The sequence below is a fragment of the Rhinolophus hipposideros genome (assembly GCF_964194185.1).
Source record: "Rhinolophus hipposideros genome assembly, chromosome: 20".
Taxonomy (NCBI): Eukaryota; Metazoa; Chordata; class Mammalia; order Chiroptera; family Rhinolophidae; genus Rhinolophus; species Rhinolophus hipposideros.
In genome coordinates this window covers 1,843,000-1,869,427 of record NC_138066.1, presented here as the reverse complement: position 1 = coordinate 1,869,427, position 26,428 = coordinate 1,843,000, and the positions used below count along the sequence as shown (strand labels likewise).

The following is a 26,428-nucleotide window of genomic DNA, read 5'->3' as shown; positions in this document are numbered from 1 at the left end:
CAAGGTTTGTTTAGAAGGAAGGGGAATAACAAAGGATGAGTCGAGTCTGGAGAAGTGTGTCGTGATGTGTGCAGGCAGTGGCTTGGAGGGCCTTGAATGCCAGGAAAAGAGATTGGGGTTGATGTTTTGGACATTGGGAGTCATGGGAGGTATCAAAGTCTAGAAAATGTGATGGACAAATTGGCAAAGCGGTGGGGGTGGCTGGGACCACAAGATACAATGCTTGAGCTGGCAGGATGGCTTTGCAGCATTCTCCTCAGGAGACCTCAGTTTTATCATCTGTAACATGGGTACAAGGAGGGAGACCCATTCCCAGGGCTGCCTGGATACCCCCCAAGGACTGATCTGGCCTCTGGGGTCTGAGGTGGGGCCAGGCCTGCTCCCACACCCTCCCTGCTCTGCGACATATCTTTGCTTCCTGTTTCCCCTGTCAGGGGCAGTTTCAGTCGTCTCAGCTTCAAAAGAACAAACAAGCTTTCAAAACAAAGGAAGACGGTCCTCCACTGCAGAGGAAGCAGGAAGCTGCCAGCCCTGCTCTGAGCCCAGTGCTGAGGCTCCGGGACAGCGGGATGGAGTCAGTGGCCCTGTACAGCTTCCAGGCCACGGAGAGCGATGAGCTGGCCTTCAATAAGGGGGACACACTCAAGGTAGGGTGGCCGGGGTGGGCTGAGTGGCCCCACTTGGGGTGGGGGCTTTAAGAACCAGGGGCCCAAGAGAGCCCCCCAAACAGAGTCCAGTCTCTGTAGGACAGGCCCAGCTTCTCCGGTCATCAGCTATGTGATTCAGGACAAGCCACTTCTCCCTTCTGAGCCTCAGTTTCCCCATCTAGGAAACAGTGAGATGATCAGTGATCCGTTGTTTGGGGGCCGTTGTGAGGATTCAAGGAAACATTAGCACAGTGCCTGGCAGGAGCTGGTTCAACACCCAGTTTTCCAGAGAATTTGAGAAGACAGTTGTTGAAATGAGAGAGACAGAGAAAGAGAGAGTGGGGGGAGGGAGAGAGAGAGAGAGAAGGAGGAGGAAAGGAGGAAGTTCTTAGAAAAGAAATAAGTACACACACTAACCTATTAAGATAAAAATAGCTGTGATTTAAGTGTCAGGAATGAGCTTCCCAGCACCATGGAGGAAAAGAAAATAGAGTCCTGCCACAGCTCATTTCTCCTTGCCTGGGGCCCTTTTAATGAACATTGAAGCCTTCCAGGGCGTTCCAGACAGATGGGTCTGTGAGGTCTCTCTCTGGAAATGTCCTTGCTTACAAGACATGAAAGCAGAGCTCAGGGGCTGGATTCAGGAGTGGCCATGGCAAGACTTAGGCACGGGAACTGCCACTAACTCATGCTGAGAAAGTCCCTCTGTCCCTGGCCTCAGTCCCTGCACTGTAGCTGCGGGCATTAGCATGGATGTCCCTCCACTCTGAGCCCTGGGCCCTGTTCTTGGCCCGAAGTTTCAAGCACAAGAAGGGATAGGAACTCCCATTTGCTGGCATCCTGCGCTCTCCAGTCCCAAGCTCAGCAATGATGTATCTGTGTCCCATTTAAGCTGTTGAGGTGGGGAAGATTGGCATCCCCATTTCACAGGTGACTAAACTGAGGCACAGGAAAATGCCATGACTTGCTTGGTATGGGGTCAAATTTGAACCTATGTCCTTTGACTAAAAACTGTGTTCTGTCCTCTGTGAGGCTGAATGGGCTGGGCTGGGGGTTTGGGGAGGCTGATGTCCCCCAAGAGGAACCATGACCCCTTGAGAAACCATCACCCCCTTTCTCTATGCCAGATGCCGGTACCTGTGTGCACCGGGGCCCCATGGACATGTGGCCAGCTGACGATGGGGCGGGCTTAGCACCGGAACTGTCCAGGCAGGCATGACACTGAGAGCCAGCCAGAGGCCTCACTTACTGTCTGAGAGCAATTTGGGGTCTCTGAAGCCAGACCTGAGGCTTGGGAGAGAGTGGAACAGTGAGGGAATAGGAACAGGTGGGCTCAGAGTGATCAGTTGTGGTGCACAGAGTGGATCCGTGGGGGTTCTCCAAGGCAATTGCAAAGACGTCACATCGCCACTACCCTCCAGGGCTCCTGCACCCACCATCCCCACCCCTAGATTAGTCAGGTTTTCCACTAACCTTTGCTGAAGTGTCAGCCAACTCCAGGTGTGTTAAGGAAGGAGTGAGCTCATGAGGGCAGGGACCTCGCTGGAGCCCAAGACATGAAACAGTGCCTGGCATATAGGAGGCTTTCAATAAGACATGGAGAAGGAAGGAAGCGGGGAAGGAAGAAGTGAGGGATGGAGGGAGAAAGGGGAGAGGGAAGAAGGGGAGAGGGAGACAGGGGAGAGGGAAGAAGGGGAGGGAGGGGAGAGGAAGGGAGGGAAGGATGAAGGGATGAAGGGAGGAAGAAAGGAAAGAATTAAAATGTTAGCTGAAACCGGGGTACCCTCCCAGTGGGACTTGTACCTCATGTCTTTGGAGACCGAGGAGGGGACCTTTAAAGCTCAAAACATGATGGAGGAATGAAGGCAGTGGGAGGGGTTGTCTTTTCCTTTGTTCAATACTATTTGAGCTATTTTTCCAGTTTTATTGAGATATAATTGACATATGAGATTGTATTGGTTTAAGGTAAGCAACATAATGATTTGCTATGTGTCTATATTACAGAATGATCGCCACAATTAGTTTATTTAACATGCATCACCTCACATAGTTACATTTATTCCTTTTTGATGATAACTTTTAAGATCTACTCTCTCAGCAACTTTCAAATACACAATATAGTATGACGAACGGTAGTCGCCATGTTGTACATTACATCCCCAGAGCTTACTTATCTTATAACAGGCAGTTGGTGCCTTTTGACAGCCTTCACCCATTTCTGCTGCCCACCAGTCTGTTCTCTGTTAAGCTATGGAGCCCCTATCCTGTACCAGGCATTGTTCTAAGTGCTGAGGAGGCAGCAAAGAACAAAGCCAAGTCCTTGCACTCCTGGAGCTGACATTCCAGAGGGCAAGTGACAGCAGGAGGTGCGAGGTGGATTGAAGAAATCAACATAGGGAGATGGAGGACAGTGACCAGCAGGTGATCAGGGCAGTTTCTCAAAAGAGGTGACCCCTGAGCTGAGGCCGGGAGGATGAACAGGAAACTACCACACAAAGAGCCAAGAGTACCCGGCTGCGGAAACAGCTGGTGCAAACGCCCTGAGGCAGGGTCATATTAATATGCTTGAAGAGTTGAGAGAAAGGCCTGCTTGAAGAGCAGTGAGTGAGAAAGAGGAGGTAAGGATGAGGCTGGTAGGTAAGGCAGCAGTGAAGGATTTTGATTTCATTCTAAATGTGAGGTGCACTCATTGAAGGATTTTCATCAGGGAAAAGGCTTGCTCAGATTTATGTTTTAAAAAGATAACATCGGGGACAGGAATGGAAGCAGGGAGGGGCTGTTGAAATCTACTGGGTAAGAAATGAAGGTAGCTTAAACCAAGAAAAAAATATATGACAAAAATGTCAAAATATTAATGTCCTTACTATGTAAAGAGCGCCTTACAAATCAATAAGAAAATCAAAAACAGCGTAATAGAAAAATGGGCAAAGGATACGAACAGGAAGACTACCAAAGAAACAATGCAAGCGTGTGCCCAATTTCACCAGTAACAAAAAACGTGAGACTTAAAGCAAGTATGTTTTCTATTTGCCAGATCGGCAAAATTTTATTTTAAAAAGAATCTTCAAGGTTGTTGAAGGTGTGAGAAAATATGCACTTTTATATGGACAGGTGAAGTGACAATTATTTTGAAGAGCACTTGGGAAACATATAAAAAGCCTTAAAAATCTCCATGCCCTTTGAGCCAGAAATTCTGCTGCTGGTTAACTGAGACATAATCAGAGCTGTCTGTGCATTCGGCCGTGAAGGACTTGGGAGCGTGCAGTGCGTCCTGATCCTGGCCTTGGAGAATCGGCAGGGAGAAAACAGACACAGTCGCTGCTCATGCAGCTGCTATTCTGGTGGCGGACATAGGCCGCAAACCATATAAACAAGTAAAACGCAGATTTTGTCAGGTGGGGGTAGTACATGGAGAAAAATGAAGCCGGTGGGGGATGGGGAATATTGGTGAGAGTTTGCAATGTAGAACCAACCTGGTTCAGTATGGCACAAAATACTATATTGCTCTAAAAATGCTATTTGGAGAAGGTGCTTAGTGACATAGAAATGCTGCAATGTTCAGTGGCAAAAAGCAGAACGCGTACGTATTTTTTAGACCACTTACCACCACATGAAGTCACCTTGTTTACTTGTTTCCTTCCTCGTGTGTTGCTACCTTTGCCCACTAGAATGCAAGCTATTCGTGCCCTGCTGTATTGCTAGGGCTTAGCATAGCGCCTGGCACATAGTAGGTACTCAGTAACTAGTTGATGCGTGAGTACATTGACCAAGGCACAGAGGAGTAGACAGCACTGCGGGGCAAAGGCTTGGGGGCAGCCAGAGTAAGAGTTTCACCAGGGAGGAGCAGCTCTCCTTTTGTGTGTGTGTGAATTCCCAGGTCTCAGCCAGGCTGGGGCCTTTGAACATTAACTGTAAGAATTCAGCTAATATAAACAATGAGAACATTCCTGGGTCCTTGGAGTAAAGACAGTAGGAAAAACGGGGATTAGATACACTACATTCACATGTCTGCACAGGAGTTTGTTGTTCACAAGACATTGCCACCTTCAGGGTAGGCCATAAATGTGCCCATTTCACAGATGAGAAAACTGAAGCCAAGGCTATGGAAAGAGTTAGGGGAAGAGTGATCTAAAGCCCCAAACTCCAGGGCATCTTCCTTGAATCTGTGGCCATGGAAAGTAGCCCATAGGCTTTAATTTCTCATTAAGTTGGGAGAATTATTTTTGTTTTCAGCAAAAGTTTTCCTAAGTTAGCCACCTGCTTCCGTCTGTCCCCAGGGCTGCTGACCTTGCCCAGGCTACAGGGGCAGGAAGGAAGAGACTCAATGGGGCCTGGTGGATAGACAGGGGGTGCCTGCCTGTATGGGTGGAGGCTCAAGCTTGAGCCCAAGGGCGTCAAGGCTAGCTACTCGGGGAAATTTGTGTCGGGCTGCCCCAAGCCTTTGCTCCTGCAGTACGCCAACTTGGGATGCTGTTCTGTATCCAACAGTTTCTCTCAACAAATATCCCCGCTAGGATTGAGCCAATGTTGGGACCTGCTGCCAGACTGACAGGAGAGGTGCTCCCCTGGGCGTGGGTCCGGCAAAGTGGGAAGACGGGTGGGTCAGGGTCCCCCTCACAGCAGCTGAGCCAAAGACGCCCAGCCCCAGAGTCCTGGCTTGCTGCATAGGCTCTGCCTTGCCCCTGCTGTGGGCCTGGCTGACTTCCCCTCTCTGAACCTCTGTTTCCTCAGCTGTGACCAGAGGGTAGTCTGAGAATCGGGGTGATGCATGGAAACCCTGTCCAGAAAAGGTAGAAAGGAGCCTCAAGCTTCATGCTGTAGCCACTCTGCAGGCCTGGCCTACCCCCCTATGGCCGCTTGGTTGCTCATGCGCAGCAGCTCCCATCGCACTCTGGCTGTTTCGGTTCCTCTCGGCCCACCTGGGGGCTGCAAGAGCTTCACGCCATGGATGAGGAGCCCTGTGGCATGAACAGGCAGGCCTCCACCGCTGCCCAGCCCAAAGGTCTCCATTATCTGCTCCCTGGTGTCTGAACATCAGCCCCCACCCACCCCTCACCACCACCCCCCACACACACACACTCACTGAATCATTACCCTGAACTCAGGCTGTAAGAGCCGTTTAAATGCAAGCGACCCAAGGTGACCATCACTAGGTGCTGAACTCGAGCTCAGGCTCTCTGACACCCCTGGGGATTTCTGACCTGTACCCATGGCTCACTGCCTGGTGTGCAAATGCTGTGGGACCCCCCTGCTCGGGGGCACAGCTCAGGACCTGACGCATCCCAGATCTGCAGCCCCAGACCCTCGGTTAGCTGGGAGTCTGGATGGCAGGGCCTGAGAGTCCAGTTCCAGCCCCACCAAAGCTCAAACCATGGACCTAAACCTCCTCTGGGTCCCCAACTGTCCTACCCAGGAAGCAGTGACCCTTCTGGGGACAGGGGCTAGAGAACGAGCAGGACTGTGGAATCAGACATGGCCCCAGTGACCGTGGCAGGTCCCCACCCCCTCTTCTGTGCACTGGGCCCCTGGGCTGGCCTGGGTGAAGCCTGTAAAGCACTTGAGCAGCGGCCCTCAGCAGTGACAGCTGTCTCTCCTCGGTGACCAAGGGGCTATGTCTCTCCTACCCACAGATCCTGAACATGGAAGACGACCAGAACTGGTACAAGGCTGAGCTCCGAGGCGCCGAGGGGTTTATTCCCAAGAACTACATCCGTGTCAAGCCCCATCCGTGAGTGGCCACCAGCCCAGCCATGTAACCTCAAGGCCCCCACCCCACCCCACCCCTGCTGCCAAATGTCCCCACCAGCCTGGCCCGGCTCAGCCGTGCTGCACGGTGCATCCCCTGGGCCTGGGGCCCACTCATTCCCAGCCTCCGCCCATCTGTCTGGGGGCTCTGGCCTCTACCCTAAGCAGGGACAAGGGACAGAGATATGAGGACTTGCTCAAAGTGGTGGCAGAGTCAGGTCAGCCCAGGCCACAATACCGAGGACCTGGAATAGGAGAGAATGTCCTGGAGAGCGCTGGAGAAGAGACCCCCAGCTCTCAGCTGGCTGGGCCACTGGCTACTTCATGGCCTCGGACAGGCTCCTGCTCTCTCTTCCTCAGTTTCCTTATCTGTAGCAGAAGGAGGGCTGCGACTCCAAGCTGGGAGGATTCTGGAGCTCTAAGAGACCAGCTCAGCCCTGTATGAGGGTAGAGGGTGATGGGTGCAAATGGAGGGGTGGAGAGGCAGGCAGGAAGCAGACTCTGTAGGACCTGCCTTTGTGGTATGAGGAGGAGCTAGATATAGGCCAAGCAGAATCTGGGACCAGGGCAGAGTGGGAGTTATGTGTGGGGTGCAAGTACCCCGGGGCCTGGAATCAGCTAGCCCAGGGAAGCCCCCAGCCAGCCTCTCAGAATGTGGTATCCAATGCTGCTGCCTTGAGAATGGCTGCGGCAGAGTCCGGCCCCAGAACAGGCCTACATGGCCAAGAATCTATGGAAAGTCAACTGCATATGCTTGATATGATGGCTGAGGTACCCCAGCCTACTTGGTCATTGACCAAACACCAGCCACAGTCCCAGGGGCTTGGCCTGGGTGGCACTGGAGACACATGATGAGATTCTGGGGTCAGAGCAGCCCCGTCCTGCCCTATGGGAGAGACAGGACATAAAGAAAGTGCAACGCCGGAAGGCAATCAACACTGAGATAACTAACCGAGGAAGGCTTCTCAGAAGAGGTGACCACGAGTGAGGTTTTGAAGGATGTGTAGGAGTTAGCTAAGTAGAAAAAGAGAAAAACATTCCTGGGAGAGGGGACAGGGAAAGCAATGGGCGAGAACCCATGGCAGGAGGGCCTCAAATGCCAGGCCAGGGTGGAGGGGAGCCACGGAAGTATTTGAGCAGGGAGGGACTCAATCAGATATGGAGGCAGGGGACAGGGCCAGGCAGGCTGAAGGGGCAGTCTGGGAGCCATGATGTATGTGTGGCTATGAGGTTGCAGGGGAGGGAGGTACAGAGCCAAGGTGGGGTCTGAGGGCATTTCCTCTTTATCTGTCTTTGAGTTATTTCCAAAGCTGCCACCACCGCCAGCTTCCTGTGCTGGGCAAAGCTCCATTCCACCCAGGTCCCCAGCCATGTGCCTGGGCTCCAGGCAACCCCACCCTCCCCCACAGACGTTGCAGCCTCTAGCTGACATCTTATTCCCTTGGGCTGTGTGACATTGGGAAGGTGTCTGCCCCTCTGGTCTTACAGTCTTTCTATCAGTAAAGGGAGAGAAGGAGGGGAACAGATGATAAGAACCCAGCCCAGGGCCACAAGCCGGGGGCAGGTGCCACAGGCATCTACAGGCCAACGGAGCCATCCCGGCAGGCTGTGAGAGGACTCCGGTCAGTGAGAGGACTCCCGGTGCAGGCAATGGCTCAGCAGAGGCTAGACACCTGGAAGGCCCGCAGAGGCTGAGAAGCCCTGAGCAGAGGGGAGAAAAACGGATAAAATTGGTGGTGCTGGCCCAGGCCTGGCAGGGCAGTGCCGTGACTTGAGGCAAGTCTCCGTGACAGTACTTGGGGATCATGGAGGGTTCCAGTCACCCATGCCCCCGGGGTTCCTGGGATCAGCTCTGGACACTTATGTCTGGGGCGGAGCAGGAATGGGGGTCAGGCCCCCACCAACCCGCCCAGGGCTTTGACCAGGTACATCCTTGGCTAACCTCAACCCTTGCCCTGGCCCCAAAACAGCAGTGGGGAAACTCCAGCTCAGTGCCTGACTCAGCCCATCAGGCCCCAGGGTGTGCAGTGGGGGAGGGCTGGGGTCCCAGAAGGCCTTGTGCCTACACCAGACCCACTCTCTCCCTGACCACCTGCTTTCACCCCCGCCTGCCCGGGGCGCCCCTGGGGGAGGCATGAGGCAGACCACCTACTCTCAGAGCAGGGTCCATGGAGGCGCCTGAACAGTTGGGTGTCCAGTAGGGGTCAAGGAGGACTGCCCAGAAGAAGGGCATGGTCCACTGGGCCTGGAAGTTAGAGGAGAAGTTTGTCAGGGAGGGCAGCCGACAGGCCTCACCGAGAGGGGTGTAGGAGGACCGTCCTGCCTCACTGCAGCAGTAGCAGGAAACACTGCATGCAACGCGGCTCTCATAGTCCTGAAGGCCCTGCGAGCTGGGACTGTCGTCACCATCTCCCCGACAAGGACACAGGCACTGAGAGGTTCAGTGGCTTGTCCAGCGTCACACGTCTGGCAAGAGACAGAGTGGGATTTGTAGCTGGGTGGGCCCTGCCAGGAGGCGTGGTAGGGGACCCCCTAAGAGCAGCTAGGGGTAGGAGAGAGTCTGAAGCCAAGGACTTGTGCAACCTTTCAGGAGATCCTTGACTTTCTCTGCAGCTCAGTTTCCACATCAGTAAAATGGGAGACTTGGTGAGGTGGCCCCCAGTGGAATGGCTCCGGCAGTGGAGAGAGCTGGGTTCTGGGGCAGCAGGAAATGTTTGTTTCTCCAGAATCCTGTCCTTTGAGCCACTGGAGAACCAGCCCTGCCTCCCCCAGTGGGGGCAGGGCTGGCTTTCTCAGAGGGTGTGGTTGCGACTCCCTTTGAGGGTGACAGGCACCCACACACTGCCTCCTCCTGTGAGGTTTTGTGGGTTCTTTAGAGACACCCAGGCCCTCAGGAAACGCCCACTTGGGGCCTCACTGGGCCCCTGCTCCTGCACCTGTGTCCTGCTGGGGATTCCAGGCTCCCCGGAGCCCCAGGCCTCCTGACTCAGCTCAGCCTCCGGCCTGGGGGCCTCTGCTCAGGACTCCCACACTCCAGAGACCCAGGCCAATCTCTCCAGATGGTTGCCTTGACCCTCTTCCCTCCCAGGGACATCCACCTGAGGCGGGTCCAGGGCTCCCACCAGTTTGGGGGCAGCAGTTGGCTAGAACCCCACTTCTAGGGGTACGGGATCTCCAGAAGCAGTGCCTGAGACATTTGCCACTACTTCAGACTGGGAAGTGGCAGGGAGGAGCCAACGGGGAATGTTGGTGACACCACTAGGGAAGCCAGGGAGACACAGGCACTCCAGAGGGTCCCATGGGGGGCAGGGAGCTGGCTGTGTATCCACCTGCTGCCTCAGTCATCGCCTGAGAATGATCCCTGGGCTCCGCACACAGGCCGACTATGTTAGTCACCAGGAAAAGCCCTTGGGCGGACTCTCCAGTGTTTGCATTCACAGAGGGCCGTGTGGGGCATGAGTGGTAGGTGGGGAGACGGGACAGCACCAGCATCTGCCATGCAACTGATGCCCTCAGCCTGAGGGTTCATCAACATCCTGAGTGAACAGGAAAAGTCCCACCTCACATCCTCCCCCTGGGCCAAGCTCAGACTCAGGAAGCGTTTACTGACAGAGGTAACGTTACAGGGAACAGAGGCTCCAGGCCCTGCCTTTGGTTGGCCATGGTCCCATCGTGAGGCATCAGCTGCTCTGGGCCTCGTTTCTCCATCTGTACAATAACCCAGTGTTTTAGATAGCTGGAAAGCCACTCAGAGACCACCTGGACCCTCTGAGGGTGGACAAGACCTACATATGTGGGGGGCGGGGGGGCTGCCTGGAGTCACACAGCAAGGTGGGCAAGGCTGGAAGAGAAGCTGGATCCCAGCTTTTCACTCCAAGGCCCTAGGGGTAGTAGGGATCTTGCAAGTTTCTAAGCATTTACCAGGCACCTTCTGTATACCCAGTTATGTTTGGTCAGCAGGAAAAGAGACTTATACCTGTGAGAAAAAGTCTAGGTGGCCTCAGTCTGTGCATCTGTGAAATGGGTACAGGAAGAGACCTTCCTCACCAGGTCAAAGCTGTTATTGCTTTTTTCTCCATTTTTATATTTTTTAACTTTTAAGAACCTGCCATCTAAAACGGAAAACTGCTGCTGAGGTTGGCTGGGTGGAAGTTCGCTGAGGTTTGATATTTCTGTTTTCCTGATGGCATATGTTTGCTTGGCATTGGGTTCAGGTGACAAAGTGCTGGAATTGGGTCTCAGCTCCTGCCTGCCACAGCGTGTGACCTTGGGCTCATTGCTTCACCTCTCTGTGCCTCAGATTCCTCATCTGTAAAATGGGTGCAATCATCTCTCTTGAGTCGGGACTGCTGTGAGGATCAGCAATGTTGAGCGCCTGGGCATGGGAAAGGGGTAGTCTGGCCTCCCTGCTGCCTTCACCTGCTGCCTCTCTCTGCAGGTGGTACTCGGGCAGGATTTCCCGGCAGCTGGCTGAAGAGATTCTGATGAAGCGGAACCACCTGGGAGCCTTCCTGATCCGGGAGAGCGAGAGCTCCCCCGGGGAGTTCTCCATCTCTGTGAAGTGAGTTTTGACCGGTGGGAGGATGTGGGGTGGGCGGATAGGGAGGTGGCATCTGAGCTGGGTCTCTAAGCATGGGGCAGACTAACAGGCTGAGGTGGCAGGAAGAGATCCCTGGAGAGCAGCATCCCGAGCAAACGAGCAAACGCCTGGAAGCAGCAGACCCTGTGCGGGTTGGGGAAGGACGTGCACCCCAGGGTGCGGCCCAGACCAATGAGGATGTGCTCAGAAAGCAGGCTCGGGCTGACTGTAAGACCTCAAGCTCCAGGCTGTGGGGCTGGGGGTGGGGGGCAGGTCTGGAGGTTCGTCCTCAGGGGAGGAAGCAGGATACTGGCAGTAGATGTGATGGGAGCGACTGGGGTGGGAGAGCCCCGAGGCTCTAGGGCAGGTGTCTAGGCTGCTCTCTGGACAGGGTCCCACTATATGGAGATACAGTTGGGAGGATGGATGCTGGGGTTAGGCTTCTTGAGTTCAGATTCTGGCTCTGCCACTTCCTGGCTGTGTGACCTTGGGCAAGTCACTTAACCTCTCTGTGCTGTTTCCTTACATGTAACATAGGTTATTGCAAGGAATAAATCAGTCAATACGTTTAGAAGAATTAGAATAGTGCCTGGCCTTGAGGCAGGATGGCTATGATGTGACAAGCAGCTCCTCAGGCGTGGTGTGGCAGCCTCTGGGCAGTACAGAACCTAGTCCCAAAGGCCCCACGGGGGCAATGAAGGAATCCAGGCTTGAAGGTAGGAGTAGGAACAGAAGTGGGGGTGAAGGGATCAGGACCCTGGCAGGTCTCTCCTTTCTACTCCCAGTGCTTGTGTGGGGAGGGGAAAGGAAATTTTTCCCCTCCTAGCTCTTCTGGCTGGTCAAATAATTAAGGTGACATGAGACCGATTAACAGGAGAAAATAATCTAATTTAATTCCATATGTACATACAGGGGTTCCATAAGAATATGGGACCCAAGGAGAGGTTGGGCAGTTAAGGCTTATATGCCATCTTGAGCTAAAGAGAAAGGAAGGTTGTGGTTTGGACTTAAAGAGGAGGAAGGCCATTCACGTGGAGAGGAAACATAAATGTTTGCTGGGCCATCTTTAACAAGGGGACACAGAGAGGGCTTTGGTCAGAGGGCCCTGCTAGTTTCCTCCCTACCACAACCCAATTCATATTAAACGCATATAGTTATCTACGACGATAACTCTGGAGCAGATTCTCCATCTTAATTCTATTTTAGGCAGTTTTTTGGGGGGACTGGGTTTGGGTGGGGGGGGCTACCAAAGGTTCTCTCTGAGTCTTTTATTTCTTAAAAATAACCAGCTTAAAATAATCAATATCCCAAAGAGGCAAATTTGGGGGTGGCAATCTTTGCTCCCCTTCACCTGGACGAGTAGGATCTATATGCATAAATCCAAGGATTATTCACTGAGCTTCATGCCGTGTGCCCAGCTATTCTAGGGATTGGGAGATGACAGTGAGAAAGCTAAAGCCCTTTGGGTTTATGTCTTAGTAGGGGAGACAGACAGTAGACAGAAAAGGAATGAATGCAGCAGCAGCCAAGGCGCTCAGGAACAGCCCGTCTGAGAGGGTAGCACTGGGGCAAAGAGCTGAACCTGGCTGGCGGTGGAGACTGCCAGGTCCCCAGGAAAGAGGACCTGGAAAGAGAGACTTCCAGGCAGAGGGAACAGCCAAGGCAAAAGCCCTGAGGTGGGAATGTGCTCAGAGTGCCCTGGAGCCCACAGGAGGTGGCGTGACTGGAGCAGAGGAAGCGTGAGAGAGAGGCGAGTGGTACAGTCAAAGAATGGGCCTGACAGATCCTGCCAAGGGGTTTGTCTCAGCACAGTAGGGAGCCACGGAGGGCCTTGGGCACAAAGAGATGTGATGAGCTTCCGTTTTTCAGCCAATCCTGCAGGCTGCTGTGTGGAGGAAGCACAGTTGGGAGTAAGTGGGAGCTCTGGGAGACCAGTGCAGAGCGAGGTGGGGGTGATGGCGGCTGGGGCTACCGTGGGGGGGAGGGGATGAAAAGCGGCTGCATCAGGGAAGTGGCACGGCTTTGTGAAGTGGAAACCAGCAGCAAAACCAACTGGTAGGGGTGCTGAGGACACCCCTACATGGATGAGGTGCTCCCTCTGCCAGCTTTTACTGTCCTGAAGAGCAGTACAGGGGCGGCAAAGCTGCCTGCTGGAAGGGAGGGACGCGTGGTGGACCCTGGAGCTTAGCAGCGTGGCCTGTGGGAAGCGGTCGCTGCTCACTGTGTTTTGTGGCTCCACCAGGATGTCCATTTGCTTGGGACTGGACTGGTTCGTGCCAATGATTCGATGAGCTTCCAAGGGATAAATGAACACGGGACCACTTTGATGGTTAATGCAGGCGCTGAGTGTGAGGGGCGCAGATGTCACAAGAATTCCAGTGAAGCAGAGAAAGAGACTCGGACAGGGAGGGTTCATGGTGCCCTCGGCAGTTCCAAACAGGCTAGACCATAATGACCCACGCGAGTCTCCTGCTCCCAGCGGCGCAGCTCAGGTTGATGCCTTCCAGGCTCCCTGGGGCCCTGCGGTGAGCTCCGCCGTCTGCTGTGCTCGCTGTCCATTTCCATAAAGCCCATGGCGGTGTGTGATCAGTACACTGGAGCCCTGCAAGGTGCTGAGCTCCCCATCCGGGCCCGGAGGCGCCCACGTGAGGGGGGTCCCTGCAGTCAGGAAGCCTGCCCACCTCGTTCGCCTCCAAGCTCTGTGACCAGCCATCAGCTTTCTTCACTTCTCTGCTCCCCTGGGAACAGCCTGGTTAGCCCGAGGGACAGGAATGGCTCTTACCCTCTTTGAGCCTCTATTTCCCCATCTTAAAAATGGGAGCACTGTCAGTGAATGTGTGGGGAAGGCGGGGGTATGGTGAGTTCTTGGCCCTGACCCCCTCCCAGGATGGTTTGGGTATCTGGAGTGCCCCTGGCTCACCTCCCCACCTCCACAGCCCAGCCCCCACTTCCCACCCGGTTCCCTGCAAAAGCAGGAAATGGTGGTTTTCCCATGTGCTGGCTTTCCAGGGACCCCGTCATCTCCTGGGAATGGCGCCCGCCAGGCGGGCTGGTCTGGCTTTAAATGATTCCTGGAATCAACTGCAAAGGCCAAGGTCACCCAGCAAAGCAGGGGCACAAGGGACTCACTGGGACGGCTGCTGGAGCCTGAGCTGAGGGGAGGTGGTGGCCTGACTTACCGCCTCTGCTAACAAGTGGCAGTGCCTGGACTCCCGCCACTAGTGCCTCCTGCACTGCCCTCTCCTGGCTCCTCTCTGTAAATGCAGCCCTGTCCGTGCACCTGTGCAGGGTCAGACCCCATCATCGTCTCAGTCTACTTTGTGTGTGGGAACCAAGGGCAGGACAGCAGCAGGAGTGTAACCGAAGGCGCGTGGTGGGGTGTCCATGATAAATGAATGAATAAGGGAAAGCCAGTGACAGCAGACATGTTCCACACGGTGAAATACGTCTTCACACAGGTGAAGCTGAGCTGGGCCCTGAAGTGTGAATAGGGTGCACCAAGAGGGAAGAGGATATACCAGGCACAAGGAACAGCATGTGCAAAGACCCAGAGGTGGGCCAATGCGGGGTGGGTTTGAGCAGCAACAAGCATGACCAGGAGGGAGATGGACAGCACGAGGGAGCCGTTCTTGAGCGGCACTGATGTTGTCCTGGGAAGGGGTCTGGGAGTGTCCCTCAGAGACATCCTGGCCAAGACCCCCAAGGCCAAGACCAGCAGGAGCTTCCTGGGCCCCACTGGCTGTGGTCTGTGCACAGCACCACCAGGTGGTGTCCTCCACCTTTGGCTTCTTTCCAGCTGCGTCAGGGCTCCCGGCGCCTGCTCTCACTCTGGGTCCATTGCCTCTCATTGGGGCCTTTCAGTGGCCCTTGGAGAACCACCAGGCAGGGATGAGCGTAGGAAATTGAGGCTCCGAGGACACATGTGACTAGGAGCATGGGCTTTTGAGCAGTAATCTCAGCTCTGACACCTACTAGATATACAACCCTGGGCAAGTTACCCTCTGAGCCGCACTTTCCTCATCTGTGAAGTGAACATCTATTAAAGTGCTTCGTAGGGTGCCTAGCAGACAGTGAGTATTCATAAGTGCCAGTTAGAGCAATTGTCATTATATTAACCCGCCTGGTCGTGCCTCCGGAATCCAGGGCTGTTAGAGAAGGGGCAGGGGCATGGGGAGGCGGGAACGAGTACTCCTCCTGGCCTTGCTCGGGCCTGCTGTGTCTCCTCTGGCGGATCCCGCTCCCTCTTGGCTGCAATGTCCTCATCTACACTATGGCGACAGTGACCTGTGGCCACCCAGAAAAGTGATGGCTGCGCAGACTCATGAGTGAGAGCATTTCCACCCTCACTGGCTTGGCTCTTGGGGACTCTCACCCCACTGCTACGCGTGGCATCTCCGGCATGCTCACGCCAAGCCCCATAAAGCTGTCAGAAGCGGGGTTTATGGGCCTCATGGAGCAACAGTGGCTATGGCCGGCTGCTTTTTATGAGTTTACAAAGGGCTGTCTCCCTCCGCCTCCAGGAGCACGTCTGAGCTGGCAGCCAGCAGGCCAGGGGCCAAGGCTGAGGTGCAATGCTTGGGCTGTGTAACTTCTGCCCCACACGTCAATCCAAGCTGTGTGGACTCCTCTGTTGTAAAGGACAGCTTGTTCCCAAGTGAGGCGTTCTGCGTGCTTTCGCGCTAGAGGTGCCCTGGAATCATGCACACGTGTTTGCTCTGCTTCTTTGGTCACTGGGCACCTACTGTGTGCCAGGCCCTGTACCAGATGCGTGGGATTCAGCCATGAACAAAATAGGACAAAGCTCCCTGTCCTTCAGGTTCTCACGTTCTACTGGGGTGACAGACAATAAACGGTTAGTAAATTACGTAAAATCATGGAAGATGACAAAGGCTCGTGGGAAAATAAAGCAAGAAAGAAATGGGGAAGGGCACCATTTTATGCATGCAAAGACAGGAAGAAGTTTGCTGGTTAGAAAACTGAAGCTCAGAGAGGTGCAGTAACTTGCCCAAGGTTACCCAGCAAGGAATAGAGCTGGTGTCCATTGATTCTCTGTACCCTGACAGACCTGGTCTACTCTTCCATCCACCTTCCTTGAGACCCAAAGACCCAGCAGGAGTCTGTCTCTACTGGCCCCTACCCAAGGTCAGTTTGATTCTCTTTCACGTCTGCTGCAATAGGGGGTACCACCCCAACCCTTTTCACCAAAGGGAAAACTGAGGCTAGAGAGAAGGACCACACCTCATGAGGATCACCCAGTGGGAAGTCAGCACCCGGCCCCCAGTGCGGGGCTGTCATGGGGCTCTGACCTTACCCCAGCCTGGTTTATCCTCCCTGGGCTGCTACTATGACCTTTGCTGCTGCCGCCACCAGGCCAGAAAAACCTGCTGGGCAGGACTGACTGCTGCTAGCATCAGGCCTGACCTGGTCCTTGGAACTTGCGACAGCCCAAGGGACAAGCCCAGCCCCTCATCTCCCAGGGTAGGCGGGTGTGGGGGTCACACACAGAGACAAATGCAGCCATGGCTGCTCAGAAAGGGACGCACACACAGTCACTCACACAGAGCAGCGTGAGACACACGCATGTGCCTGGACACAATGAAGACAGACAGCTGGCACACACGGGCCAGGACACATGCCCAGGCACTGCCCGCTGTCATGGAGCAGCTCCAGATCTCCCCTCTTCTGGCCACGCCCAGGCTCAGACACCTTTCCTCCTCCAGGGCTCACCCAGCAGGGCCGTCTCCAATCAAGCCGTCCCTCCCAGTTCAGGGGTCCTCTGGACTCAGACTCAGTTCTCCCTAGGTACTCTGCGGCTCCCCAGGGCTGGAGGTGGGGGTCAAGGTCTGGAGAGTCCGCAGAGGGCAACCCCTGGACTAAGGGGTTCTCAGACACCTCAAAGCTCCACCCAGGACTTGAAGGATGGCTAAGGCCAAGACCAGGCAGACAAAAGGGAAACAGCGTCCCTGATGAGAGCACCGGGTGAGGGTCTGGGGCATCTGGGAGACGGGCTGGCTGGGAGAGAGAGACCGCTCCAGGTGCTGCGTCCTTGGGGTCCTCAGTTGGACATGGCCCTGCCTGGTGTGGTTACGGATTAGGCCAGGGGCTGTCCCCGCGGCAGGGGCCACACCCAGGACACATACCTCCGGCTAAGCGCAGGCCCCTCTCCTCTCCCAGCCCTGCTCTTTTCACTGTTGAACAGGAAGTTAGGGCCAGGTGGGAGAAGGAACTAGCCCTGCCATTTACTGAGTACCACACATAGGCTAGGGGCTGGGACAGGCAAGCTTCCCAGATTGGAAAATTCTGGAATTCTCCGGTTGGAAGGTGCTAAATTCCTGGGTCTCTTGCCCCTTTCTCATCTCCTGTTCTCTACTCCCTGACCCTCCTATAAGATCAGGGAATGCTTTGCTCTGGATAACTTTCTAGGTGACTGAGGATAGCCTTGAAACACCAAGACGTTCAAAGTTGTGGTCATTTGGGGTTGAGATCTTTTTCAAACTACCACACCGTCTGCCCCCTTACCCAGAGGACAGGGGCCACCCTACCCCAGGCTCCTCCTTGGGGCCAGCACCCCGTCAGGGCCTTCTACCTCTGCTCCAGGCGGCCCAGGTGTGGAGGCAGCGGAGTCCCCCATTCCTGGCTTCTCCCCTGCCTGGCCATTGGTCTCCTCATTCTGCTGCTCAGTGTCACACTCCTCCCGTGCGCCACCGCCAGATCCAGGGCTAGGAAACCCTGTGCTCCCAGGGCCAGGGCAGTGGGAAGTCACTGGGCTCAGAGGCTGCCTCAAAGGGAGTCATGGCCTCTGGGAGCTGAGGTCAGACAGGGAAGGAGCCGCCATCTGCTTCCCACCCTCTTTTCCATCCAGCAACATGCACACGTGTGTCCCACAGCCAACATCATCAATGGCTTAGTCACCTGGGAACAGTGCTTGCTGAAAGTCACGAGGGTAGGGAGGGGATCCTTGGTCCACCTGGTCACAGAGTCTCAGGCACTTTCTAGCCTCAGTTCTTGTGGAGCGAACTGAGAGCTAGACAGGTCTGTCAGGAACCGTGCCCCTGGAGGGCTGGAATCACAGCTTAGAGCCAACAGAAGAGGGTTTCAAGAGCAAAGCACCCCCATGAGCACTTAAGCCATTTCCTCGGTACAGCCCTCCCAACGGGGCTGGACCCTCGCGGCCTAGTCCTGCCTCCCTGGCTTTTCCATGCCTGGTGTGCAGGCCATTATGAGCAGCGGGTTCTAAGAAGGTTGTACAAGGTTGTACAAGGGCTAAGGAGCCCACGGAGCCCTGACTCTCACGGAGGGGCTCTGAAGCAGCTCTCAGAGGTTGGGCCATTTTGCCTGGGCCTTGAAGTATGACTAGGAGTTAAACTCCAGGAGAATTTGGAAGAAATCGTACATGCAAAGGCCTGGAGGTGTCTTTGAAAGTGGAGAGAGAGGTTCTGTGTGGTTTGGACCCCTTGACTTGGACAGGGTGGGGGAATTCCACTTTCCCCTCTGCCCCCCGAACTAGAGGCAGTTTACCTTAAACAACGCTTTATCTTTAATCTTAAACTTGTAACAAAGCAGCACACCAGCCCCGGTGCTGACGGGTGGAGGAAGTGAGCGGCAGGCCTGGGCAGCGGGGGGCACAGCCCCGCACTCCTGTTCAGGTCCTAGGAGACCTTGGGCTGTGGGCCTGCCTGCAGGAGCTCAGGCTATGGGCAAACCCTGGCTTGTAAACACACCATGTCCAGAATTGTCTAACAAAATTTAAAGTTAGAATCCAGATGTTGTTTTTTGTTTGTTTGGGTTTCTTTTACTATCAAGTTTCCAGACTAGTGTTTGATTTTCATTTCGTCCCAAACAAAATGAGAACACAGCCTGTGGCTCCCTCCCTCCCTCCCTCCCTCCCTCCCTCCCAGCGGCTCTCCTCTGCCCCCAACACACACACCTGGCCATGCCCACAGGGCTCCAGGCTTTCCCTGCTATCAGCCCCAGCAGCCCTCCCATGGACAGATTCCTAAACTGGCTTCTTGCTGGTTTATGTTCTCCCGGGGCTGCCAGCCTGGCCAGGTGGGTGCTGGGTGGCCCTGTTGGTGGCACCTGAACATGCAGCGTGCCAGGCCTCCCTCACCTCACTGGTGGGGAATGCGTCAGCGCCCCGCATTGGGCCGGTGAGGACACGGAGGCTGGGAACAGTGAGCTGGGGTGTAAGTCCAGGTGGGTCGACTGCAGAGCTGGGAAGGCTGGTTGTCATTTTGGCCAGACAGAGAGGACAGAGGGGGAGGGCCTCCTGGGGGGTCGCAGCCGAGGTAACAACCCGGCAGAGTAGGACTGGACTTGGAATGACAAGATCTGGGACATTATCAATATCACACTTGAATCAGTAGTATTGTTATACAATGATCACCAGTCACAGAGCATTCGACATGTAGCGGCTCACATGTGACCCCAGCTCTGGCCTTTGTTTCTGTGTGACTCTGGGCAGCTCATGGCTGCACTCAGGGCCTCTGTCTCCCCACTGTACAAAGGGCCTGACTTGCTCCTCCTGTCTGCGTCGTGAGCCCGGCCACCCCTGCAGCAGGGAGGACAGTCACGGTGGCTTGGGCTGCCCAGTGCCCTAATCCACACTGGCACCACCTCTGGCCTCAATCCTGCATGGCCTGCCCTGGCGTGGGATATGCCCACGTGGGAAGGCACCAGGCAGGTCCTTCTGCTCCGTCCCAGCCAGAGCAGGCTCCACCTGCTGCTGCCGGCTCGTTTGGGAGAGGCAGGCTGTCTCCTCAGCTGGGCTAGAAGGCATGTGAGAGGATTTGTGGGTTGGAAAGCAAGGCAAAGGCTGGACGGGACGATGAGAAAGGGGCTCACTGGTTGCATCAGAGCGCATACGAGGAAAATGACGCTGGGCTTGCACTGAGAGTCAGATCTGGAGTCGCAGGTGTTAAGATTTTTATCCTGAAGACAATGGGAGCCATAGAAGGTTCTTGAGGGAGGGGGAAGGGTGTGCATGCGAATGGGAAGGGCATGGAGCGTTCAGCATGCCTAAGCTCCTTTCACACCGCAGGCTTCGGTCTGAGTAAGGACGCTCTTAGGACTCATTCCTCAAGGAGCTGCAAGGACTGGGAGGGGCCAGGAGAGAGAGAAGAATGTCCAGGCTGAGGGGACGTAGGAGACAGGAGATGCTGTCTGATCACCTCTCAGAGAAACCCATTTAATGTTACCAGTAAACCACAGCCAGCATTTTCTGAGCACTTACCTAGAAGTGGGAGGGATGTTATTATGAGGAAACTGAAGTTCAGAGAGGTTAAGTGATTTCCCTAAGGTTACACAGTAAGAAAGTGGCTTGGTCCAGGGTCCACACTCTTAAATTCCATACTCGTCTGCCAGGGGGCACTACCCAGGTCTTACATGAAGCCAGGTCGGTGAGGCCTGGGACTCCCCTCCCCCACTTGCTCCTTCTCCTGACTGCAGGTGTCACCAGGAAAGAGCAAGGCCCAGTTCCAGGTGGTGGTGAGAAGGGAGGACCCAGGGCTGTGCTGGGCTGGGAGCGGTCCCTGGCCCCTGAGGGCTGGTCTGAGGTGGCCGTGGGTCCTCTCCCGTAGCTATGGGGACCAGGTACAACACTTCAAGGTGCTGCGTGAGGCCTCAGGGAAGTACTTCCTATGGGAGGAGAAGTTCAACTCTCTCAACGAGCTGGTCGACTTCTACCGCACCACCACGATCGCCAAGAAGCGGCAGATCTTCCTGCGGGATGAGGAGCCCCTGCTCAAGGTAGGGGAGCGGAGGCCGGGACGGCAGCCTGGCCCAGCGCAGCCGCTCTGTGCCCGCTGCCATCTGCAGGGGCAATGAGCCCGGGGGGGTGGGGGGGGCGGGCACAGGTCACAGGTTTCCTTCCCCAGCAGCCCCATGTCGGAGGAGGCGGGGTCCAGCCCAGGTGGTAAAGTTCTATTCTGGCGGCACTGCAGTGACACAAGCAAGGGTGGGAAAGGAGAAGAGGGAAAGAAAAGGAACAGAATGGAAATTCCATGGGGCAAACCATGGGTGGCTTATCCTCAGCAGTGCATGGCACACAGTAGGTGCTCGATAAATGTTTGTTGAATGAAGGTACTGCCACCTGCTGAGCCTATTGTGTGCCATGCACTGAGCGGCACTCTGTGCACTGGGAGCTTCATCGTCCTCATTGCACAGGTGAGGAAACTGAGGCCCAGAGAGGGATGTGACTCGTCCAAGGCCACCTAGGAGGGAGGCTCAGTCCTGGTTTCTGCTCCTGAGGAGCAGTGTGAGCATTCGTGGGTGAGGTTCTAGCTGGACACAGGGTGTGTGGGGGAAGGGGGAGGTCTGGCCACCCCTGTCTTCACAATAACAGCAATTTACCAGCCAGCCCTTTCATCAAAGGGCCCCGAGGACCAGCTCTCATTCTCATTAGGATGATGACACAAGCCAATGGGGTTATTAGTCCCAACATGCTATTTTCCTTGGAAGGGGGGTGTTGGCAAGGCCTGGGGCTGGAGGTGAGCCCAGTTGAACTTGGGCTCTGCAGAGGGTATATGGCCAAGGCCTGGGGAGGGGCTGAGAGGCTGCTGCAGAGAAGCCCCAGTCCTGCCGTGTGCCTAGACCCCGCTGCCTCACCATGTGTGACCTTACGGCCAGTTCATCCTTCAACGGGGCCTCAGTTTCCTCTCCATCTAATAGGATGAGCTCTGAGGTCTGATGTGCCAGGAAAGTGGAGCAGTGCCTCAGGAGACCCTCACTAGTACCGCCTGTGTCCCACCAGGGTGCTCTTCTCTAAGACTCTGTCTCCCAGGCCTCCAGCTCCGACACTGAAGAGTGTGAGGCAGGGAAGCCAGGCTGGAGCTGAGGGGGGCTGCCTGAGGGCTCCCCCACACCCACTGCGTCTCACTCTGGCCCAGCCCTGGGGTCACCCACCCTGTGGGGTGACTCCAGAGCTGGCTTAATTTCCTGGGACCAATGCCGCCTCCTCCTTCATGGGCAAAGAACCGCTAATTAGAGCCTGTCCGCTGATCCTATCACCATCCTGGATAAGATTCCGAAAGCTCAGAGCAGAGATCCTGGTGGGGCAAGCAGGGCCAGAGTGCTGAGCGCAATCGTCATGGCGCCAGGCTGACGTGCCTGCAGAGAGCTGTTGTCCAGCTGCCATTCCCAGGTGGGGAAACTGAGTCCCACAAAGGGCAGGGACTTACCCATGGTCACTTTGGGGCCCAGGTAGGACTGGAAGCGAGGCCTAAGAGCTGGGAGCAGCTCAAAGTGACATCCTGTCTCTCAAAGCCTGGCCAAGGGCAACTGCAGTAAGCTGTGCTCTTAGCTACACGGCACTTTACAGTTTGTAAGGCCCTGTGGTTCCTGTGGCTCCAGGGCTTTGAGTCAAAAGTTATGGTTGCTGCAGAACCAGGGAAATGAGACCCCAAGAGGGACAGGGACTTAACCAAAGTCCCTCCGTGAGGACCAGGACCCAGGTGGGGTCCCAGCTGGGCCAGCAGGACAGTCACGGTGTCCTGGGTACATGTGATGTCGGGCAGCAGACGTGCAAGGGGGTGGGAAGCAGGAGGCCCCTGGGGTCGTGCTCACCCATCTGGCCTTGGAGGCAGAAGCAAGTGCCACCTCAGCTCTGCCTCGAACATTCTGCCTTCCCCAAACTGTGGAAAATCGCGTCTCTTGTTGGGGCCTCCTGAAGAGACCCCACTAACCATTTCCTTCCCTCGCAGTCGCCCCGGGCCTGCTTTGCCCAGGCCCAGTTTGACTTCTCAGCCCAGGACCCCTCGCAGCTCAGCTTCCGCCGTGGTGACATCATCGAAGTACTGGAGTGCCTGGACCCCCACTGGTGGCGGGGCCGGTTCTGCGGGCACGTTGGCTTCTTCCCACGGAGCTATGTCCAGCCGGTACAGCTCTGACCAGAGTGGGGCCCAGGGGGCAGAGGCGGCAGACCCTCTGTCCACCCGGTACTGAGCTCCAGAGAAGAGTCATTGACGTCCCCCTTCTCCGGGTCCACGGGGCTCAGCCGAGGGCCTGGGACGGGACCGTGGGCCTCCTCACTGCTGCTCCCCTTGAACTGGGACAACCCTTGCGGCCCAAAACCACCATGACGTTCAGTGCCTACCAGGCAAGGCGAGCTCCCAGGGCTTCGCACCAGCCTCTTTCCATTGGTCACCAGCTTTGTGATGTCATAAGGTGGGCTGACAAAGGCCCTGCCCACTCCAACCATCAGTGGCCCCATCCTCAACAAGGGTTGAGGCCCAAGTTCCACCCACTGGGGGCTCACCCCAAGGAACCTCGCGCTGGACGGCTGGGCTCACCTTGGGATGGACCACTAGGCTGCTTGACCTTCCCTCAAAGGGACTTGTGAGGTGTTCTGGCTGTTGGGGAGGTGGCTTAGGTGTAAGGGACCGGCAAGAACACTGCACGCCTGCTGACCTGGACGCACGGGACAGACTCCAGGTGGACACCGACTTCTTGGCAGCCCCACAATGACTTCAGGCTCTACTTGGGTATCCAACCCCCCCCACCCCACTACAGACACTCTGGGGAAGGACCGGGGGCCCTGAGGCCCTGAGGAAGGGGCTGCAGTGTTGAATGAAATGCATAGGGCAGCTGCTCCCCATGCAGTAGACAAGCTCTGAGGGGCAGGCCCTGGGTACAGCCACCTGGGGGGATCAGCTGCGTTGGCCCTTGTCTGTTCAGGCCTAGGCTCTGCCCAGACCCTGGGGAATTTGTGGGAGCTACAGGCCAAGTGGGAAGTGGGGCCCACAGCTGGAATCTGAGGCCCAGCAGCATTTAGAATGGGGTGGGCAGGCTGGGGAGGGCCCCAGCTTGAGAGGAAACAGCGTGTCCGTGTGGATTGTGCACCTAACACGGGGGTTCTAAGCAACACCTGCACAGAGGCTGGGCACCTCTGTGCGCAGGAGGAGTGAGGGGACTCCGAAAGGGCTTTGAATGCCCGGCTGGTGGTGGTGTGTGTGGGGGGGACTGGGATGGAGGGAGAGAAGGCTCCTGTGACATTGGGAGCAGGTAGGATGGGAGAAGCAGCCCAGAGAGAGGGCTCAAGTTGGGGAGGGCTCTCCCTCCGCCCAGGGCTGGCTTGAGACCCTTCAGCCCCAAGCTCTGGCGGTTGTACTGCTCCTTACCTGGACCCATATACTCAAAATAAAAACAGTAATAAAATAGAAGGATGTCCATCAGAAATCTAATTTTCTTTCCAATTATGACTACCATTTTTGAAGCATCACACTTTTTTCTCTAATTTCCTCCCTAATTTTTCAGGGTTCCTTCTTTGCTGGCTCAGCCAGTCCCTGGACACTGACCCGCCATGTAGCCGGGGGGCGGGGGGGGGAGTGTCACCCTTCTCTGGACCTGGGTGTCCTCATTGGGGAAAAGATTGGACCTGAGGGCTCCCACCTTCCTGCCAGGGGACAGCGTCAGGCGAAGTAGGCGTAGAAGAAGACGTTAACGCACATGAGGAGAATGGCATTGAAGCCACAGACACGGGCCCAGAAAGCGTGTTTCTGGGCTGCTTGGACGTCACCTGCAGGGGGTGGAGAAGGAGAAAGACGGATGAGGGTCCCAAGGCTACAGCCAGTTCCCAACCCTCCAAGCCCTTGCCCTTGAGGATGAGAGGAAGAGGGCGTGTCGAGGTCACGTGTGCACCTGTTTTGGCTCCCGGAGGCAGGTCCTGAGCCAGAGTCCACCAGGTAAGATTCTGGATCTGCAGGGAACGGGTAGGGATGGGGTGTTGCCAGAAGGGGGGGTACCCACACAGGATCAGGGGTCAGTGATGAAAGAGGGCAGCTGAGTTCAAAAAGGGCCAGGGGCTGAGGCAGGCAGGGATAGGGGCCAAGAACTAGAAAATTCTTGAGTCAGAGAGGGTAAGGGGTCAGCATGGGACCCGACTCAGAAGTTGCTACGGGTCTGGTGTCGGGGCTCAGGGTGGGCTCACCTGAGCCCTCTGGGGCGCTGGTGTCAGCAGGCTTCCGGCCACCACCACGGCGCCACTGAGTGTGAAGAGGGCGACGGCAAAGTGCAGGTAGTGGAAGCTGCTCAGGATGGCAGGCCGCGTGTCTGCGTGGCCACAGGGCAGGGCCGGGTGCAAGAATTCCAGGACCAGCCTCGTGGCTCCCACCGCCAGCCCTGCCATCAGGCCCCAGAAGGCTCCCTGGGGAGGAGGAGGTGGGGCAGCGGGGGGGCTGCTGCAGGAAGGTCAAGGTTCCCCCAGACGCACACAGGTGGCAGGGGAAGACTCCCCCCACCCCAGGGGGGGACCAAGCCCAACCCTCACAGCCTGTCCCCACCCACCTGCTCATTGGCACGCTGCCAGAAGATGCCCAGGACAAAGACGGCAGTCACCGGGGGGGCCAGAGAGCTCGTCACCGACTGCATGTAGATGAAGAGCTGCCCACTGTTGGAGCCCTGCAGGATGGGGATCCAGGCCACGCTCACGCCAATCAGCACCACAATGACCAGCCTGTGGGCCAGCAGTGGGTGTGCTCATCACTCAAGACCATTCCACCCTTCCCCACGTCCCCCTGCTCACTAAGTCTTGCTCTCCATCTGTCCCCTGCTGCCCCAGCTCCAGTCTCCTCCCTGGCTCCTGGGCCACTCCTCCAGGCCACCTGCAGGGACAGCCCTGACTCAGCCTGTCTGCTCTTCAGAGAGGGTCCCCCGTGGCCCCCCAGGGCCTCCCACTTGTGTTCAAGGCACCTGTCCCACCTTCTATGTGCACATATATTTGGATGTTTACTTCCTTACTGCCTGTCTCCCCATCCCAGCTGAAAGCACCGACAGGGCAGAAGGCTCAGTCTTTAGTTCACTGCTGCACCTCCTGGCGCACAGTAGGTACTCAGTAAGCATGTGGTGACTGCGTGAATGAGCTGCTGCCCTCACATTCAGGCCAGACTGACCTCCTGGCTGGTCCTCTAACACCACGCTCTCTCATAATTGTGGGTCTTTGCAGGAGCTGTGACCTCTATCTGGCACATTCTCTGCCTGCTGCAGCTCTTGAGTGTTGGCTCACCCACCACAGGGCGAATGCTGTCCTAAGAATATAAGGTTTGGAGCCAGGCAATCTGGCTTTCGATTAGGACCTGGGCCCCTCAGCCGCAAAGCTGAGACCTCAACCAGCGAGACTGAGCCCCCTGCCCCTCCCTACCCTGTAAGGACGCCTTTCAGCTCCCGCCTGCCTCCCTTCTTGGTGCGGGCCCCTCCACAGTAGGAACATGTTTCATTTGTTCATCCAACAAACTATTCACTAAGAACCCACCTGAGTATAGGGCACTGTGCCAGGAGCCCAGACTCGGTGATGAGCAGGCCCTGGTCCCTGCACTCAGTGTTGAGCAAAGAAAGCCGACGAGCCTGTCACCCTGAGCTCAGCACTGGGCTAAGGGACTGAAGAGTCTTGGGCCAGCCCAGAGGAGGCATTAATCCAGGAAGGCTTCCAGAAGGAGGGGGCCCTGGAGCCTTGAAGGGTGTGCGA

General features: G+C 56.0%; 2 protein-coding genes across 7 annotated transcripts in view; one reads left to right on the top strand and one right to left on the bottom strand.

Moving 5' to 3' along the window:
• The first annotated feature begins 470 nt into the window (after positions 1 to 470).
• GRAP (GRB2 related adaptor protein) lies at positions 471 to 24,147 on the top strand. The gene is made up of 5 exons (XM_081028335.1): positions 471 to 647; positions 6,278 to 6,375; positions 10,831 to 10,953; positions 20,550 to 20,718; positions 22,671 to 24,147. The coding sequence occupies exons 1-5, from the start codon at positions 570 to 572 to the stop codon at positions 22,854 to 22,856; spliced, it is 654 nt and encodes a 217-aa protein (XP_080884461.1). The 5' UTR covers positions 471 to 569; the 3' UTR covers positions 22,857 to 24,147.
• Positions 24,120 to 26,428, bottom strand: part of SLC5A10 (solute carrier family 5 member 10) — a 60,877-nt gene continuing 58,568 nt past the window's right edge. For 4 of the 6 annotated variants that reach the window (XM_081028331.1, XM_081028329.1, XM_081028328.1 and 1 more), the window contains 4 exons: positions 25,252 to 25,420; positions 24,896 to 25,111; positions 24,607 to 24,664; positions 24,120 to 24,484 (listed from right to left, as the gene is read on the bottom strand). In XM_081028331.1, the coding sequence (XP_080884457.1) occupies positions 24,378 to 24,484; positions 24,607 to 24,664; positions 24,896 to 25,111; positions 25,252 to 25,420 (550 nt within the window). In that variant the 3' untranslated portion in view covers positions 24,120 to 24,377. The remainder of the gene's footprint in view (positions 24,485 to 24,606; positions 24,665 to 24,895; positions 25,112 to 25,251; positions 25,421 to 26,428) is intronic. The other 2 variants (XM_081028330.1, XM_081028332.1) reach the window with 2 other exon arrangements.

Coding starts and splice junctions, on each gene's coding strand:
- GRAP (XM_081028335.1), top strand. CDS start 570: ATGGAGTCAGTGGCCCTGTACAGCTTCCAGGCCACGGAGAGCGATGAG. Junction 10,954..20,549: donor GAGTTCTCCATCTCTGTGAA/GTGAGTTTTGAC, acceptor CCTCTCCCGTAG/CTATGGGGACCAGGTACAAC. Junction 20,719..22,670: donor ATGAGGAGCCCCTGCTCAAG/GTAGGGGAGCGG, acceptor CTTCCCTCGCAG/TCGCCCCGGGCCTGCTTTGC.